Below are 17,663 nucleotides of genomic sequence, written 5' to 3'. Positions count from 1 at the left end.
TCACAGAAATTTAACCATGATAAAAAGAAATCGTGTTCTATAAAGAGTTGAAAATCATTCCTTCCTTGTCCTTAGCTCCATTTATTATTTTAATTCAAGATCAATTCATAAAGGAACAAAAACTCTTTGCATTCTCCAAGACCTCTAAAAATATCTTTGCTTATGGCAGAAATGACAGGATGAAATACATGTTTATCCTTAGAAGCTGAAGTTAAAAGAATTTTTCTAAACAGTTCAAGTTCTAGTTTAGAGACCAGTGGCTTGTCTGTAATCCTAGCCATTTAACTAAGTGGTGACAGAAATCAATAGAGTCAGTATTCCAGATCATCTCATATTTGTTGTTCCTGCCATAGCAGGAAGGATAAATAAATGGATCACAATCTAATTAAGTCCAGCAAACAAACAAACAACAAGAAAAAACAAGATTCTATCTAAAAAATAACCAGAGCAAAAAGAGCTGGAAGCATGGCTCAAGCAGTAGAGTACCTTTCTAGCAAATGTAAAGCCCTGAGTTTAAACCCTAGTACTGTCAAAAAAAAAAAGTTTTCATATCCAAAACAGTGAGTGTGAACCTTATTCTCCACATGGAAGAGAGGAAAACTTTAGGATAAAAAGAAAGGTTAAGAGGGAAAAGTAATGACCCGGTTTCTTTCTTGACTGTACTCATCATCTTCTCTCTCAAGAAGTGCACGGGCACGCACGCGCGCGCGCACACACACACACACACACACACACACACACACGCACACACACACACACACACACACACACACACACACACCTGTATGTGATGGGGGAATGGCAATCTCATGAAAAAACTAGGAGGTAACAGAGATATTGTGATGTAATGAAGTCACTTAAAGGGCACTGGTAACATTGTGAGGTCAGGTGAGGATTTTCACTGAAGCATTTGCTTGTATGAAAATGCATTAAACCTAAGTCAGCTTTCCTCCTGCTAACACCCTGTTACTCCTTCCCACACAATGGGATTTTAAGACCACAGGAATGAGACCTAGGGCAAAAACTGGAATAACAGAGGGAGGCATCGAAAGAATGGGAAGATTTTTCACATTGGAAAAATTACAGTAGTATTTCTGAACAGAAGTAAAACCTTCCCTGTGTGCCTATGGATCCCAGGGAGGAAAAGAAATTCAAACAAACACTTCAGATCAACAACTTTAAACTAGCCTTGTCCAGGTTTGAAAACTTGGTTGAACTGACAGCAGCCCAGAAAAGAGAGGAGAGAGCAGGCTTGTATATCCCAAAAGAAGGTAAGATGCATGATTATGAGAAGTCCACTCAGGGTTGCGGATTTGAACCGGGGCATGATTTAGACTGTCAGAGTAAAGCAACTTAATAGCTTAATAGCACCGACACTGAGTAGCAAGCTGGGGAGCTGGAGACCTAAGTACTTTTGTACTTTGTCTAAATAGCTATTGGACATGGCGAAACTTTTTGTGCTTCTCTGAACCTGAGTTTTCCCAATTGTAAAATTAGACTATTGAGTTAAATGCTATCTAGGGGTTCTTCTGTGGACACTACTATTTAATGGCTTACTGGTGACCCAATGTCTTAGTAGTGCACAGTGCCCAAGAAGGATGTGGTAAGAGAAGCCATGTTGTAGCAATTGTGTTAGCTTTGTCACTGTAACAAATACCTGAGATAATCAATCAAGAATAGATGTGTTCTTTAATTTAAGAAGATTAAACGTTTGTTTTGGGCCTGTGGTGAGACAGTACCTCCTGGTAGAAGTATATAGTAGAAGAAACTACTTCCTTCCTGGCAGCTGTGAAGAAAGGAGACAGACGAAGGGGCCAGAGTCTCAGTTACCTCTTCAAAAGCACAACCTCAATAGCCTAACTTCCTCCCGCAAGGCTCCACCTAGCAAAGGTCCTAGCATTGCCAATGGTAACCCAGGCTGGCAACCAAACTGGGATTTTAGGGAAACACGCAACTCATAAATGTCAGCCTTGATGGTCACGTGTGTAAAGATCTTGACTTTGGGTACTTGAGCCCAAGCAGGTATTATTTAAATAGTATTTGGTAATTTATAGGTCACTAAAGTCAATAAAATTCCATTTGATTTCATGAAATAAAATGTCACTTATCTGGGGAACAATGAGAGGTAGAGAAAAGTCACCTTCCCACTTGCTCAACTGTTGTTCGGGTTACAAGTGTTAGGCTCAGAACTTCTAGCGATGGTCTTTAGATCTTATGATTGTGGCTGAAGTCTCACAACAAAACTTTCCTTTTCACCTCCTCAAGGTTGTTGTAGCTCTGTAGCTTCTTTTCCAAACTCTCACCATCTCTTCTGAGAGAACTCCAAGGTACCCAGCCAAGCACCCTATGTTGTAGGACAAAACAAGCTTCCCAACCTGTTTCCTGAACTACCGAAAGCACCATTGGCCCTCTCTTCCTTCCTTTACTCTGCCCCCAAAAGGCATTTTCTTTGCAGCCACGGCAGTGAGATCTCTTTTTCCACTGGCTTTATCCTCTCAATCGAAACACTTCTCTTGAGTTTCTCTTCCCCTCAAGCCACCCCTGTGCATTTCTCTGCTGCTTCTCTATTATTTCTCATGGCCTTAACAATCCATTGCCAATCCTACTCCAGTACTGCTTCCTCATCACTGAAAAGACTCTTACCAACATGTTCCATTAGCTAATGGTTGCCAACTTCAACTAATTGTTTTCTCTTTTGCAGCCCATGTGGACCTTTCACTGCATTGACTGTGTTAGCTGCCTCTGCTTTAGGTAGCACCCCCTTGATTACTCCACTCTCTCCTGTTTCTTCTTCTCTTTTCTTTTTCCCTTTCGGCATTATAAAAGCAGTTTCAACTCAGTCCTTGTACTTGCTAGTAGATAACCCTATCTTTGAGCCATGTCTCTAGCTCTTTTTTGCTCAGGACATTTTTTGAGATAAAGACTCAGTTCCTGTCTAGGAAGACCTGGACCATGATCCTCTTATTTACAGAGGATCTACTTTAGCTGGGATGACAGGTTCAAACCACCATATCCTGCTTCATGATAGAGATCGAGTCTCATGAACATCTTGATCAGGCTAGCCTTGAATTGAGATTCTTCTTATCTCATCCTCCTGAGTAGCTACAATTACTATAATTAGATATTACCATGGCTTCTCCTGCTTTGTCTTTATTATTCTGTTGCCTCCTTCTTTTCTTGAGAGTTGCCTCCTCTGTTCTTACTCAGTCTTGTGGCAGAAACACTATTTCGTCTTCTCAGCTAGATGTCTAGGAATAATATTGATGTCCTGATACCCTTCTTGGGTTATTACAATAGTATCTTAATATAAGTTTTCCTGCCAACACATTTATTACTCTATACTTCTGCAGTTTTTTTTCTCTAAAAAGTAGATCTTTTATGTTCTTGACATATCAGCTCACCTCTAAAATTATATGTTCTAAATGGACATTCACCATCGTGTCTCAACCTACATTTCCAGCCTGAACTCCTAGCACTTTCAATCACCCCTCTCCAAAATTTTCCAGCAATTTTAAATATGCTCTATTTTGGAATGACTTTATTTTTGACACATCATTCTCCCCACATAGGATACCTTTCCTTTTTTTTTGGCTCCTGTAAATCCCTGTTCATCTCTCAAGACCCAAATCAAATGCATCTCTTTATATAAACCGTCAAACTGAGCCAAAGCAATGCCACCTTCAGCACTGCTCATGCAGCTTTTGCTGTCTTGAGGAAGTTGCCAGCTGTATTTTTTAGCCTGCTTACATCTATGGATTATGGGTTTGCTGCTGTTTCTGCTCTCTGACCATTGACTGAGGAGGGCATTCAAGGTTCTGCCTGATGTCACAAGACACTCCTTAAATGTGTGCTGAACAACTGACCAAGGCTTGATTCCCTGGAGAAAAACAAAAATCCAAGTAAGATTAGATTAAAAATAGGAGATTAATATTGCAGAAAATTGGCCTCTCCATGACTATAGGACTTGTCTGGAAGATTGCAGGGATTAAAAATATAATTGTGATTTATCTTAGGCTATTAAGGCTGTATGAAATAAATTCATGTTCATTAATAAATATTGGGAAGTAGGGTATACTGTTTTACTATGGGCAAGGAGCTAAGCACCAGAGAGATTTTTGGTTTTGAGATAGGGTTTTCCCTACACTCAGGTTGTCCTTGAATTCAAGATCCTTCTGCCACCGCCTCTCCATGGGCTGGGGTTTTGAACATGCACCACCATACCCAGCTTGAGAAGATTTTATTGGAACAGTGTCTACCTCAGAATGATGTTATGTAGCTGGCAGGAGTTAGCCCCAGTAATACTCCTCTGAAATCTTCCCAGTGGCCTAGTCAAATTCAGAGCATCCAAGCTAAGAAATCTCATCATCCTCCAGTGACACAGTCAAGCATAAATCTTTACTAGCTGGTGTGCATTTTAAAGAGCAAAGTGGTTATGTGAATACTCACGGGAATCTCAAATTTAATACAACCCAAATGGAATATTTTATTTCCCTGCAAAGCATAGTCCCTACCAACATCTCAATATCATTCTAGAGCGAAGCTTTTCATTCAACCTTGACACTATTGACCTTTCCGGCTGAATAATTTTCTGGTGTGTGTGTGTGTGTGTGTGTGTGTGTGTGTTTGGCATGTGGTGGGGGGGAGGGAGACAGGTTGAGACACAAGATCTGTCCATATTCCTGTTTCAAAGCCATCACTGGAAATTCTTGATTTTCCTTCACTTAGCTCTTCTACCCTCAGCCATATCCAGTCCCTTTACAAATTCTCCCAAGCGTATGTAAAAATGTCCACGGCCATCTCTAGGGGGCCTATATCACTTATTGTCTAACTGAGAACACTTTCAAGAGTGAAAGGATGTGCTAATGATCATTATGTTGATGAAAATCTATGGCATGCACAATGGCCCTTGGTATCTCTCTGGCTCCAACCCCACTATCTGAAGCCTATACTATTACAGTACCATCCTTCTACTCCATTCCTAGTCTCCTATCCATAATTGGTTTTACAGTCTTCATTTCTGCCTCCTACTAGCAGCCAGAGTGCACTTACAATACAAATTTAAGATTATATTATTTCTTTTATCAGAGCATCCAATGATAGCCTACTATCCTTTTGAAAACAAGAGCATAGTTCCCTCCTTCCTCTCTGGCCTCAGCTCACAACCCATTACCTAGTGCCACTCCGCAACCTCCTCACAAACCCTCCACAGCAGCCGCCTCCTTCAAGCCTCGTGGCTTTCTATTTATCAGCCTATGCCTAAATGTTCTCATTTGCTTGTAGTATAACTAGCTACTTTTTGCTTATCAAGTCTCATCTTAACATTTTCTTCACTTCAAAGAAGCCTTCTTCCTTCTTCACATCACTTTCTATGCTGTCCTTTGTTTTCACCTTGTCATTGAGGTAGACATACCCACAGTGTCACTAACCCATAAATGCACTAATCTTAAATATGTCGTTCCATGAATTCAAATGTTGGTATACATACCTGTAGCACTAAAGGGGTTGAGATGATTCCTTCTAGTACATAGGAGATCTCTTGTGTTCCTTGGGAGCTATGCAAGTTTTTACTTTATAGACCACCACAAATTTCATTCAGTTCCCCATTAACAACTCTTGTCTGCCACAATCTGTAAGTTATTGTTTTCAGTAGCTAGTTTCCTGATCTTCCAATCAGAATGAAAGTTCCTTAACAGCAGAGATTCTGCTTATGTAATTTTCCATTTTGTGTCTAGATTAGTGCTGACACACAATGATCAATATAAATTTTTGTTAAGTAAAAGAATCTGGTTTTGACTCTATATAGTTCAAAGAATCCATACATCCAATTCCTTTAATAGTCTAATTTAAACTCATCCATAAATTTGGGGGGAAAAAATCAAGATCCAAGTAATGTGTGTAGGTGTGTTTATATACAATTACTTACTAAGTAATTGCTGCACAGCTCTACCTTCTATTTAAGATGAATCCTGTCAGAGACTCAAATTAGTAAAAGTTCTAGAACAAGAAGCTATCCATTTTCTTATCTTTATATTCCTGTACACAATTTCTAAAATAGCTATAAGGAGAGCTTTGGAGAGGGTACAAAACATCAAAGTAAAAATATTTCCTCCAATTTTGTAATATTTTAAGCAAAGGCCTAATTAAGTTTTCAAAGGCATGGTCTTTAAAATTCAGATAAAAAGGCTGGGCACGCTGGGCTCTGGTGGCTCACGCCTGTAATCCTAGCTACTCAGGAGGCTGAGATCTGAGGATCGCGGTTCAAAGCCAGCCCGGGCAGGAGAGACCGTGAGACTCCTATCTCCAATAACCACCAGAAAAACCGGAAGTGGCGCTGTAGCTCAAGTGGTAGAGCGCTCGCCTTGTGCTGAAGAGCTGAGGGACAGCGCCCAGGCCCAGAGTTCAAGCCCCACAGCCGACCAAAAATAAAAAGGCTCACACCTGTAATCATAGCTACTCACAAGGCTGAGATTTGAGGATCATAGTTCAAAGCTATCCCAGGCAGAAAAGTCCATAAGACTATCTCCACTTAAAAGTACCCCCCAAAAAGCCAGAAGTGGAGCTGTGGTTCAATTGGTAGGGTACTAACCTTGAGTAAAAGAAGCCTAGATCCAGAGTTCAAGCCTCAGACTCACACTTAAACAAAAACAAAAACAAAAATTCAGGTAAAGTTTGTTTTCAGACGGGTACAGTACAGAAATGGATGTATAGGGAATAGAAATAGCTAGAACAGTAACACAGTCTTTGGAACCTGCTGCAAATGTGTCTGTGTTGTTTCCAACAGAAGTAATCGATTGTGACAAGTTCTATGAATTGGTACAGCAATTCTTTGGTCCCGAAGTGAAGAATCAAGATGTAAAATGCTTTTACAGGAAACTCTGCAACAAGCCGAATGCATCTATAGACTGGTGTGAGGTACTCCCTTATCTTGCTCTTTAAATAATAGGAAACCTGGATGTTCTTTGTCTTCATTCAGGATATACAACTAAAACAAAGTATGATTCCCACGGACATGACACCCACCATACTATTTGCCTGTTTTAATGTCTGTAGCCAGTTAGCTGAAGTTACTGCATGAAATAACGTGGATTATCCAGAGAGTTGGAACTGTACTACACATTAGTCACTCTGCAACACTTTTAGGCCAATCTACCAATCAGAACTATGGTTACCTTTAACCACCACCAAGATTTTCAGGGTCCAAATCCTTACATAAGAGAAGAAACTGGCTCTGATAGATAGCTTCTGTAAGATAATAAGTACATTTCTTGTCAAACTTGTTACCCCTTCCCTTATTTTTCCCCTACTTTCCCTCCCCCTATCCCTACCCCCAAGTTGTACAGATCATTTCCAACCTACTGTCTTGTGTATAACGCTGTCCTACTGGTCCCCCTTGTCCTTTGCCTCATCATTCTTTTGTTTCCGTTCTCTTCCCTAATTCAGGTAAACATACGTCATTCTTTAAGATGTTTTTGGTTGACACAATATTAACTTGAAATTTCCACCCAGAGGCTCAAGTGGTAGCGTAGCTGCCTAAATAAAAAGTATGACCATGAGCTCAACTCACAGTACTACCAAAATAATGTTATATGTATTTTTACAGAGAAATTAAATGATTTTTAAAAATATCTGGCTGTCTATCAAATAACAGTAGATACTATAGACAAGAGACGTTATACTCTTAAATTTAGGAGAACAATCCTCTAGTGTGTCCCTCAAATCACCAATGCCAGCAAGGAAACCAGTGGGAACTCTGTTTACATGGAATTTCATGGTAACTGGGAATCTGGCCTCAGAATGTAATGAAATACAATCCTAAAGTAAAGCTGATTTTTTTTTTGGTTGTAGAGATGAGGAAATTGAGCCTTATTCTCTCTGACATCTGCTCCATCTTTCTCTTTCCCTTTCAAGTTACAAACCTATAATCTTCTTACAGCTAGAGAAGTTGTCTTTTTTTCTCTGTGCCCTTTAGAGTCTCATTTAATCTTCCTAGAACATCCACAAGGTAGACTTTGGACAATGTTATTACAACAGTAAGGAGGAGGAAAATGAAACAGAAAGGTTCCTGAATGATCCGAAGTCATACATCAAGTTAGTTTTGGCCTTAGAGCTGAGATTTTTCCCCTTGAATAATTGCATGTAACATTGACTCCTGATATAGGACACCTGTTCATCACTTGGAGTCCTATTTTTTTTTCGGTACTGGGGTTCCAACTCAGGACTTCATGCTTACTAGGCAAGCAGTCTACCACATGAGCCACACCTCCAACCCCTTTTTTGCATTGGTGACTAGTCTGCCTGGGCTATGATCTTTTTATTTGACCTGTGTCACTGGGAATGACAGGTGTGTACCACTGCACGGGGCCATTTGGTTAAAATGGAATCTTGCTAACTTCTTTCTGCCAGAGGCTGGCCATGAACTACATTTGCATCAATCTCTGCTATTTAAGTAGCTAGGATTAAGGACTTGAGTCAGTATACCTGGCTCTCTAGTCCTCTTTTCTTTTAGTAATTTTTCACATGGGATCTTGAACTATTTTTCTCCAGAGCCAGACTCAGATTTGTTCTTTCTACCTATGCCTTTTACATAGCTTCAATTACAGGTGTGAGACATTATACCTAGCTTAATAGTTAAGATGGATTATTGTTAACTTTTTGAGCATTCTAGCCTCAAAGTGTGATACTCCTGATCTCTGCCTCTTTAGTAGCTGGGATTACAGTTGTGATTCCCATACCAGGATCCTTATACATCTTACCCAAGTTTAATAGGACACCTTGTGACTAGCCTCTGACATACTTTATATATATGAAAAGTCACCTGAGGTTTAGGAAACAGTGCAAGAAGGTTCTGCTTTTATTGTTCTGTGTTTTTTTTTTCACACAATTTGTGTCAATGTTCCTCAGAGAATTTCTACTTCAAGCTGTGTGACCTAACCTTTCTGGCCTTCAGATGTATCATTTTTACAAATAAATTAAAATTAACTTTATTTCAGTATGGAAAATTAAAAAAAATAATTTGCCAGCTATTATTAGCCTTTCAGGTTATAAGAATTAGAGTCATAGTCAGGTGTTACAGGCTCATGCCTGTAAACCTAGCTGTTCAGAGGGCTGACACCTAGAGGATCATGGTTCAAAGCCAGTCCAGGCAGAAAAGTCTGATGGACTATTTACAATTATCCAGCAAAAAGGTAGACTGAAGGTTTGTTTCAAGTGGTATAGCGCCAATCATGAACAAGCCTAACACTCACAGAACTTTGAATTCAAACCCCAGGACTAGCAAAAAGAACTAAAGGCAGTTGTTATTATTATTGTTGTTGTTGTTATTTTACAGTTCTAGAGTTGAACCATGGGCCTCACATATACTAGGCACATTGGCTTCATTCTTTTAAGATCAGGCTCAGAGGTGTTGCTGTTTACACAGCGGGATCCAGGAATGCAGTGTCTGGTAGGCAGAAAGGGACCATACTATGCAGGTATAGACAGAGTATATTGAAACATCACATGCCTATATGCAGCACGGCAGGCAGCAGAGAGTTAATCTTAAACAGTTTTCCGGGAACACAGGACAATGAGAGTTTAACTTAAGTCAGTAAGCAGGAAAAGCTTATCCTTGTCAACAAATGTGGAGCAGTTCCAGTAATCAAGGTTGTAAAAGTAGGTAAAGCACAGGTGAGTACCCAGAGGGGGTCTCCAGGCATTGCTCTACCGGGTTAACGAGGAGGAGCAGGAATGGCACTTTCCGCAAACCATCACCTGAGTCTGGCAACCGGGAGCAGAACCCTTGCCCCACATGAAGGAGGGGGCATCCCCTGCTCCCCCCAGGGGAATGCAAGCCTGCCCGCATCCTCAAGGCACACAGGGCTCAGATGGGGTCACGCCTGGTCAATGCACAGAGGCAGGAATCGGGTTCTAAATTATCAATCTCGTTGTGGCACAAAATGCTACACATTCTTTTTTCTGCTTTTAGCTGCATTTGATCTTGGAGAATTTGTGTTTGCCCTTGGAATTCATAGAATGATAAAATTTTAGAATTCAAGCAAGACATCACCTAGACCTGTGTTTATAATTCATGATGAAGGAAAATTATGTTTAAAGAGAGCTATTGTATTTATAAACTGCTTTGTTAAATAGCAATGTCTTTGTACAGCTACTTAAAAGATAATACAAATAAAAAAGCCCAAAAAATTAAAATGTAAACAGAAATAAAAATTATTCCTATGAAGGAAGTTGTACACCAACCAATTATCCTTTTATTCACCAAATAAGTTTCTAACATTTGCCATGTATAGGCTACTTGATATGTTAATCAATAAGCCTTTGTGGGTTAAGGAAGAAAAAATAAATGAAATTAAATTTTTAGAAGAGCTAAAGAAATGTGACTGCTTTTTTACAAAGTTAACCAGTGAATTAGTCCCATTCAGACATGACTTGCTTTTCCTACCACACCATCCCACTATATTAATGTGTGTATTGACCTCACGGGTTCTGGACTGATGTTCTACTAGATCCATTCCTTCGGTCTGGCTTTTTACCCAGTAGAGAGGGAGTGCAGTGAACTTTTCTACCCAGTCTGGCCTTAAACCTTAATCCATCAGATCTCTCAGCCTCCTGAGTAGTTAGGATTATGGGTGTGAGTCACAGTGCCCAACTGGAACATTTTTTTTAAGCTCAATACAAATTAATACACACATGAGTCATGGGCTACCATACAAGGTGCCTTATAATTGTGTTTCTTCCAAAAAGTGAATTATTATAAAGCTGATTTTTTTTCCTTTCAGAAATGTTAAAATAATGTTCCAGGGTAAGTTAAAAATGAGTACAAAGTGTTTTGTTTTCTTCTACCTCTTTTTCATATTCTCCATATTTCTACAACACTCATACATTAATTGTGTAATCAGAGGGAAAGAGTAATTTAAAAAATGAGTCAATTCAGTATGAACCAAACCCTGTAAGAAGCATAACTAAGAGAAAATTCACAGTCTAATATTCAGAGCATATCTAATAGTCATAAAATACTCAACTAATGTCTGTTCCTAACGACTTAAAATGTGGAAAGAGCTAATTTGAGATCCATGATGCAAGGAAAGGAAATGTTTTCTTTTTCTTTTTATGTGCCAGTTCTGGGGCTTGACCTCAAGGCCTTGGCACTGTCCTTGATGTTTTTTCTCAAGGCTAGTGCTCTATCACTTGAACCATAGCTCCACTTCTGGCTGTTTTGGTGGCTAATTGGAAATAAGAGTCTCATGGACTTTCCTGCTTGATCTGACTTTGAATCATAATCGTCAGCTCTCAGCCTACTGAGTAGTTAGGATTAAAGGTATGACCTTTCAAGCCCCACGACCGACAAAAAAAAAAAAAAAATTAAAGGTATGACCTATCAGACCCTGGCTTGTTTTCTCATCTCTAATAATACTTGTTTAAAATATTTCTTTTCAAAATGTCAAACTTTTATTGTTTCCTGAGGTTTATTTGACATAGTGTCTTAAGTTTTCATTCAGTAGATTTTGAGAATTTGATATATTGGAAATATATCAACCAGGTGTCTATAATAATAGGAACTTTGAGGACAACTGAAAAATGATGGTCCAAAGCCAGCTCAGGCAGGAAAATTCAAGAAATAGTTTCCAAATCTACATGCCTGGGCAAAGTGGTATATACCTGCCACCTTAAGCTATGAAGGAGGCTTATAGCAGGAACATTTTGGCTCCAGCTTAGGACAAGTAGAAAAGTCCAGGGACTCTACCAACAGGAGGGAAGCTGGAGGTATTGGTGTGGACCTGTTATCTCAGAGATGATGGGAAGCCTGAAAGTAGGTGGACCTCAGCTCTGGTAAAGCCAGCATGGGAAATGAGACTCAATCCTAAAATTAACCAGTGAAAAACAGGGGCTGAAGTGTAGCCCAGCTGGAGAGTGCCAGAGTACCATGTACTAAGCTTCAAGTCCAAACCTCAATTCTATCACCACCAAAGAGAAGAGAGAAAGCAGGAAACAGGATGGATGCTGAGGCAGACATCCTACATAGTAGAATCTACCTCCAGATGGCCATAAGAACAAGATACATGCATGGTAAAGTACCTGGAAATAAGTCTCAACATTCCTGAGCAGGCATGGTAAAGTACCTGGAAATAAGTCTCAACATTCCTGAGCAGGCTGAACAGTTTGGAACTAGCAAAGATGATGCTTGGGCTCTGTTTTTGTAACATCTCTGGATGCACTGACATTAAACTTCTCAAATGTTGACTCTGATTAACCTTCCCTACCTGGAACTCCATGCAACTGAAGGGCTATCTAGTCTCCCTAATTGCTAATAAATCTAATCATGCACATCTGCATTTAATTCCTAACAATGCAGAAGGTGAGGAATTTTACTGATTATCTCTGTTTTCCAGATGGGCAAAACTCAGAGATATTAAGACACTTGATGTCCTATGACCACTGACACTAGAAGCAGGAGTAAAATCCATTTTTAAGTCCTATCATATATAACATTGCTTCCCAGGAGATATTGTGGCTAGATGTTTTCCTGCATCTGTTCTCAGATAGCTAAACAGATACATTGTCATTATCTGCACAACACAAATAGAAAATACAAAGCAAGCTAAATAACTGTAAGCTGCTTTTTTTATTTAAATATCATAGGCATGTAGAGTACACTATTAAAAATTAGGTGCCCAAATTTGTAGATTTCTTCCAGCTCTGAAAAACATTGGAATTTATAACCTCAGAATCATTTCCATTGTCATTTCATATTAGTGTCTGAAAATTATTATTTCTCACTCTTAGGTAAAATTGACTGCTAAACATTTACAATGAAAAAATGTTGTGTAATTTAAATGGTACTGAGTAGTGTTTATTAATGAGAGAGTGGTAGGCAGGATGATAAAAGGATGCTCTTTATTCACAAACCTTGCCCCTGGTTGTGCAATCAGCTCTTAATCTAGTCTAGATGGAGCTGTGAAGGGATTCTGTAGATAGATTTAAGGAACTAATCATCTGAACTTCATATAAGAAGATCATCCTAGATTATCTCCGTGGATCCAAAGTACTGTCTTAAAAATAAGGCAGAAGGGAGGAGAGAGTCTTGAGTTTCTATTGCTGTTGCTGAGTGGATATCCATACAATAGGACTAAATAGGAGTTTCTAGAAGCTCAGCAGCCCTAGCTGACATCAAGAAAGCAAAGGGATCTCAGACTGCCAATCTGAGTGAATTTGGAGTTGGATTCCTCCCCTATAGACTCCAGTAAAAATGTGTCTCAAATAACTCTTGGATTTTTACCCTGGATTTCTAATCCATGTAATTTGTGAGCCAATAACGAGGTGTTACGTTAAATGGGTAGATTTGTGATCCTTTGTTTGGGCAGCAATCGATAAACCATCATACAGAAAGGAAAGGTATAAACATTCAAAAACGGAAAGTCTGCTCATAATTATAGCTAACAGAAACCAAACTGTGACTTAAGGAGAAATCCCAACTTGAGCACCAGTGTAAGAAACATGACACTGGAGAAGGAAGCTGGAGAAGAGTAGGACCAGACCTAGGGGTTGTTACCTGTGTTGTTATTGACCTGGGAAGCTTTATTGTATTGTCTATTTAATGGGAGAGACTTGAACACTTCTAAATGTTAAAACGTCAGAAAGAGAGGTTGAAGTTGCTGGGGAAAGGAAAAGGAGAAAAACTGAGGAAATGGAAGGTGAAGAGAAATGTACTCATTACCTTACTGATGTAACTGTAACCTCACAAGAAAATAAAATTAAAAAAAAAAGAAAGGTGAAGAGAACAGGTGGAGGGGTGAGCCTTGGAAAGGGAATTGTGTCTCCCTTTGAAAAGAAGTGAGGAAAGAATGGATACAAAGCCAGCATGGATTGTAAGATGGTCTTGAGTTTGCTCCAAGCCAGTTGTGGAGGGTGAAAAGGTGGCGGCAAGACATGGGTACCGAAGGGTGTACTACAGTTGCTCATAGCCGTGTTTTGAGTGATAATAAGACTTGAGTCTTATTTTCCCCAAGTACCAGTAATAGCAAAAACAAGGACTTAACAAAATGATTGATGACTGTTGCTAGGTGACCACATGCCCGTGTGGAGCTTCAAGCTGGAATCCCTTAGCTCAGAAGGTAAAACATGTATCTGGGACAAGAGCAACCATATTTAAGAGTCTCTGCTTCCATCTCCTACAGGCAGAAAGGTGTGATTCCGCCCCCCACCCCCACCGCCCCTTCTAGTTCTCACTACTTTATTCTGTTTGGCTAAATAAATCCTTGGTAAGCTACTTGATAAGTTTCCTATATTTGGGGCTTCAGGTTCCTATGATTTGCACAGAAATTGAGAAGTTGAATTGAGAATTTCCCCTTCTCTTACATGGATTCTCCTTATCTACTTTCTTTCTCTGGTAACAACCCCATTGAACACATCTTTCTTATCAAAGAAACCAATTCAATCCCCAAGTAGACTGGTGGTTTTCAATACTACCCTTAGAGGGAGCTTTATTTGCATTAGTAATTGTCTTTATATAACTTAAAATACTTTCCCAGTAGACTTCTCAGACTAAGCTTTCTAATGACAATAGCCATGTATTTTTAAATAATAATTTGTGTTTTTTTTGTTTGTTTTTTATCGGTCATGGGGCTTGAACTCTGGGCCTGGGTGCTGTCCCTCATCTCTTCTGCTCAAGGCAAGCACTCTACCACTTGAGCCACAGAGCCACTTCCAGTTTTCGAGTGGTATATTGGAGATAAGAGTCTCATGGACTTTCCTGCTCCAGAAGGCTTTGAACCACAATCCTCAGATCCCAGCCTCCTGAGTAGCTCCTGAGGATTACAAGCATGAGCCACCGGTGCCCGGCTAATTTCTGTGTGCCAGGCAAAATGAAAAAATGCTTTACACAGATGTCATTTAAACATCATTTAAAAACATGGCTCAGAAGTTTATCCTTCTATTTTAGTTGTGGAAAAGAATATTGAGACTTAAGAAGATGAAGTTTGTTCTATCAATTAGTTGCAGATCCTGAACTCATACACTGGGCTATGTGATGATAGGATTACTATCGCCTTAAAGGCTATGCTGTGAGCTAAGGTGCAGACAGTACATGACTCTTCACTGGATAATTCATTAGTGAATGATGTCTAAAGAAATTGCAGTAATGGGCTGGGAAGGTGGCTCAGTGGTAGAGCGCTTGCCTTGCATGCATGAGGCCCTGGGTTCGATCCTCAGCACCACATAAGCAGAAAAAAAAAGCCGGAAGTGGCACTGTGGCTCAAGTGGTAGAGTGCTAGCCTTGAGCTGAAGAGCTGAGGGACAGTGCCCAGGCACAGAGTTCAGGCCCCACGACCGAATCCAAAAAAAAAAAGAAAAAAAAGAAATTGCAGTAATATAACAGCCTTGTTCATTATAACACAGATCTATTAAGATACCTTTCACCTTTCTCAATTTTCAAGAAAATTACCTGTCAAACCCAGAGTTTTGTTACCAATGAAATGGGTTCAAATGAACTATGAGCTATGTTTTCTGGAAGGATAAAAAGTTAATTATGTTTTGTTTTATTGCCAGTCCTGGGGCTTGAACTCCGGGCCTGGGTGCTGTCCATGAGACTCTTTGTATTCAAGGCTAGTGCTCTACCACTTGAGCCACAGTACCACTTTCAGCTTTTTCTGAAAAAAAAAAAAAAAAGTTGATATTGGAGATAAGAGTCTCACAGCCTTTACGACCTGGGCTGGCTTCGAACCTCAATCATCAGATCTCCTGAGTAACTAGGATTACAGGTATGAGCCATTGGCACCCAGCTGATTCTGCTTTTGTATAGAATGAAGCCTAATTATAAGAAACGATCAGGACAGCTGTGATACGTGTAATGTTTAGATATGGGCATGTGAAGGAGGAAGTAGAAATATTTGTAAAGCAATTGATGAAAAGACTACTACCCAGGAGGACCCTAGTGGCTTATGCCTGTTATCCTAGAATTTTAGGAGATTGAGATCTGAGATGGAGGTTCAAAACCAGCCCAAGTAGAAAGTCCATGAGACTCTTATCTAAAATTAACCACCAACAAAGGCCAGAAGTCTAGCTGTGGCTCGTGTGGTAGCATCAAATAAATAAAATACTATTAAAAAATTAATTGCAATGGATGTTACTTCCAATTCAGTGATTCAGTTACTAGTTCCTTTAAGCTCAAAGGGAAAGCTTGGCTGGAAAATAGTGGAGCCTCTCCGACTTTACTCACACATCAATGAGTCAGGATGTGCTCTAGTAGAATTTATGGGGTTTGCAAAGCAAGTTGGGTGGTGGAGGTTGACAAGTATACGCTTATGTTTCAAAGCATAACATAGGGCTTGGGTGGTAACTCAGGTTATGGAGCTCTTGCCTAGCATGCTCAAGAGCCAACTAAAAAAGAGAGGCAGAAAGAAAGGAAGGAAAGGGAAAAGAAAGCAAGGGGAAAGACGGTAAGAAATCATGCATCACTAATACAGAGTTTCATGAATGTGTCAGGTGGCCCCTTTTAATATGGTAACTCGCTGTCATCATACAGCAAGGTACTAGGTACTACTCTAAATTAGGCTTTTGATTCCATTAACATAATCTCTGTTATAACTTGACAGCAATTCTGAGATCCTGTATATGTTTGTATGTGTTGTTTGGGATCCTAGATCTTCGGATACTTCTCCACTGAAGAAGATCCTCTTGCTGCCCAGTTGGATGAAGAAAACTTGATTTTCTTGGTGTCTAGAAAACAGCGAATTGTGATTTCAGGTGATATTCCATATTTCCTTTCCAAATTGGCATGAATTTTGACATATCTGTTTTTAAAATAAGTATTGGGAGCATTGTTTCCGTGGGAGCTCTTTCATTTTATTTGCTTGCTCAGTTTTTCATAAGTCTGATGACCAGTGACTGTTTTACATACAGTTTGAGAAGAAACTGTAACTGCAGTGAAAATGGAAATGCCCTCATTGCTCTGGAGGATACTTCATGGTGAATGGGAGAGCAGAACATTTCACATCTATCTCCCAGAGAAGCCCGACCTGCAAAAAAAATTCTGTTTGATAGTATGCCAGTAGTTCCAGTACCAAAGAGAATCATTCATTTTGAAAATAGTCTTGGAATTCTCAAGTTAGGATTTCTCTCCATTTCCTCCTGTCCTTGATTACCCTGGGGAGATTTTTTCCTATGTAGGTAGTTTACACCAACCCTATGGGGCATTAGCGCAGTTTGCAACTTATACTGGTTATCTAATTTAAAATTAGAGCCAGGACCTGAGAGCTCCCATCCCACCCCACTGTTAACATTGGATTTTCTTCCCAGTACTCGACTCTGGAGGGGAGATGGAAGGGAAGAGAATATTCAAAGCTTTCGTCTACCTCTGTCTTCCAGCATTTCATCCCATCATCTCAGATACAAGAATGTAGTCTAAGTCAGATCTCTGGTGTTCTAAAAAAAACAAAAACAAAAAAGCACCTCAATTTCTTTTTTTTTTGTTTTTTGTGAGTCATGGGTCTTGAACTCGGCCTGGGCGATTTCCCTGCGCCTCTTCAGCTCAAGGCCAGCGTGCTCTGCAGCTTGAGCCACAGCACCACTTCTGGTTTTCTAGTGGTTTCCTGCCTGGGCTGGCTTTGAACCATGATCAACAGATCTCAGCCTCCTGAGTAGCTAGGATTGCAGGTGTGAGCCAACAGCGC

The 17,663-nt window shown here is 39.9% G+C and overlaps 1 protein-coding gene across 1 annotated transcript in view; it reads left to right on the top strand.

Moving 5' to 3' along the window:
* Nucleotides 1-1,126: 1,126 nt before the first annotated feature.
* Wdr64 (WD repeat domain 64) overlaps nucleotides 1,127-17,663 on the top strand; it is a 120,088-nt gene continuing 103,551 nt past the window's right edge. Inside the window, exons 1-3 of the mRNA XM_042674540.1 lie at nucleotides 1,127-1,271; nucleotides 6,782-6,912; nucleotides 16,635-16,737. Coding sequence (XP_042530474.1) covers nucleotides 1,127-1,271; nucleotides 6,782-6,912; nucleotides 16,635-16,737 — 379 coding nt within the window. The remainder of the gene's footprint in view (nucleotides 1,272-6,781; nucleotides 6,913-16,634; nucleotides 16,738-17,663) is intronic.

Source organism: Dipodomys spectabilis, unplaced genomic scaffold (genome assembly GCF_019054845.1).
Source record: "Dipodomys spectabilis isolate Male_0828 unplaced genomic scaffold, ASM1905484v1 ptg000019l, whole genome shotgun sequence".
Lineage (NCBI taxonomy): Eukaryota > Metazoa > Chordata > Mammalia > Rodentia > Heteromyidae > Dipodomys > Dipodomys spectabilis.
Note: the sequence above shows the minus strand (reverse complement) of the source record. Positions and strands in the feature narration are given on the sequence as shown.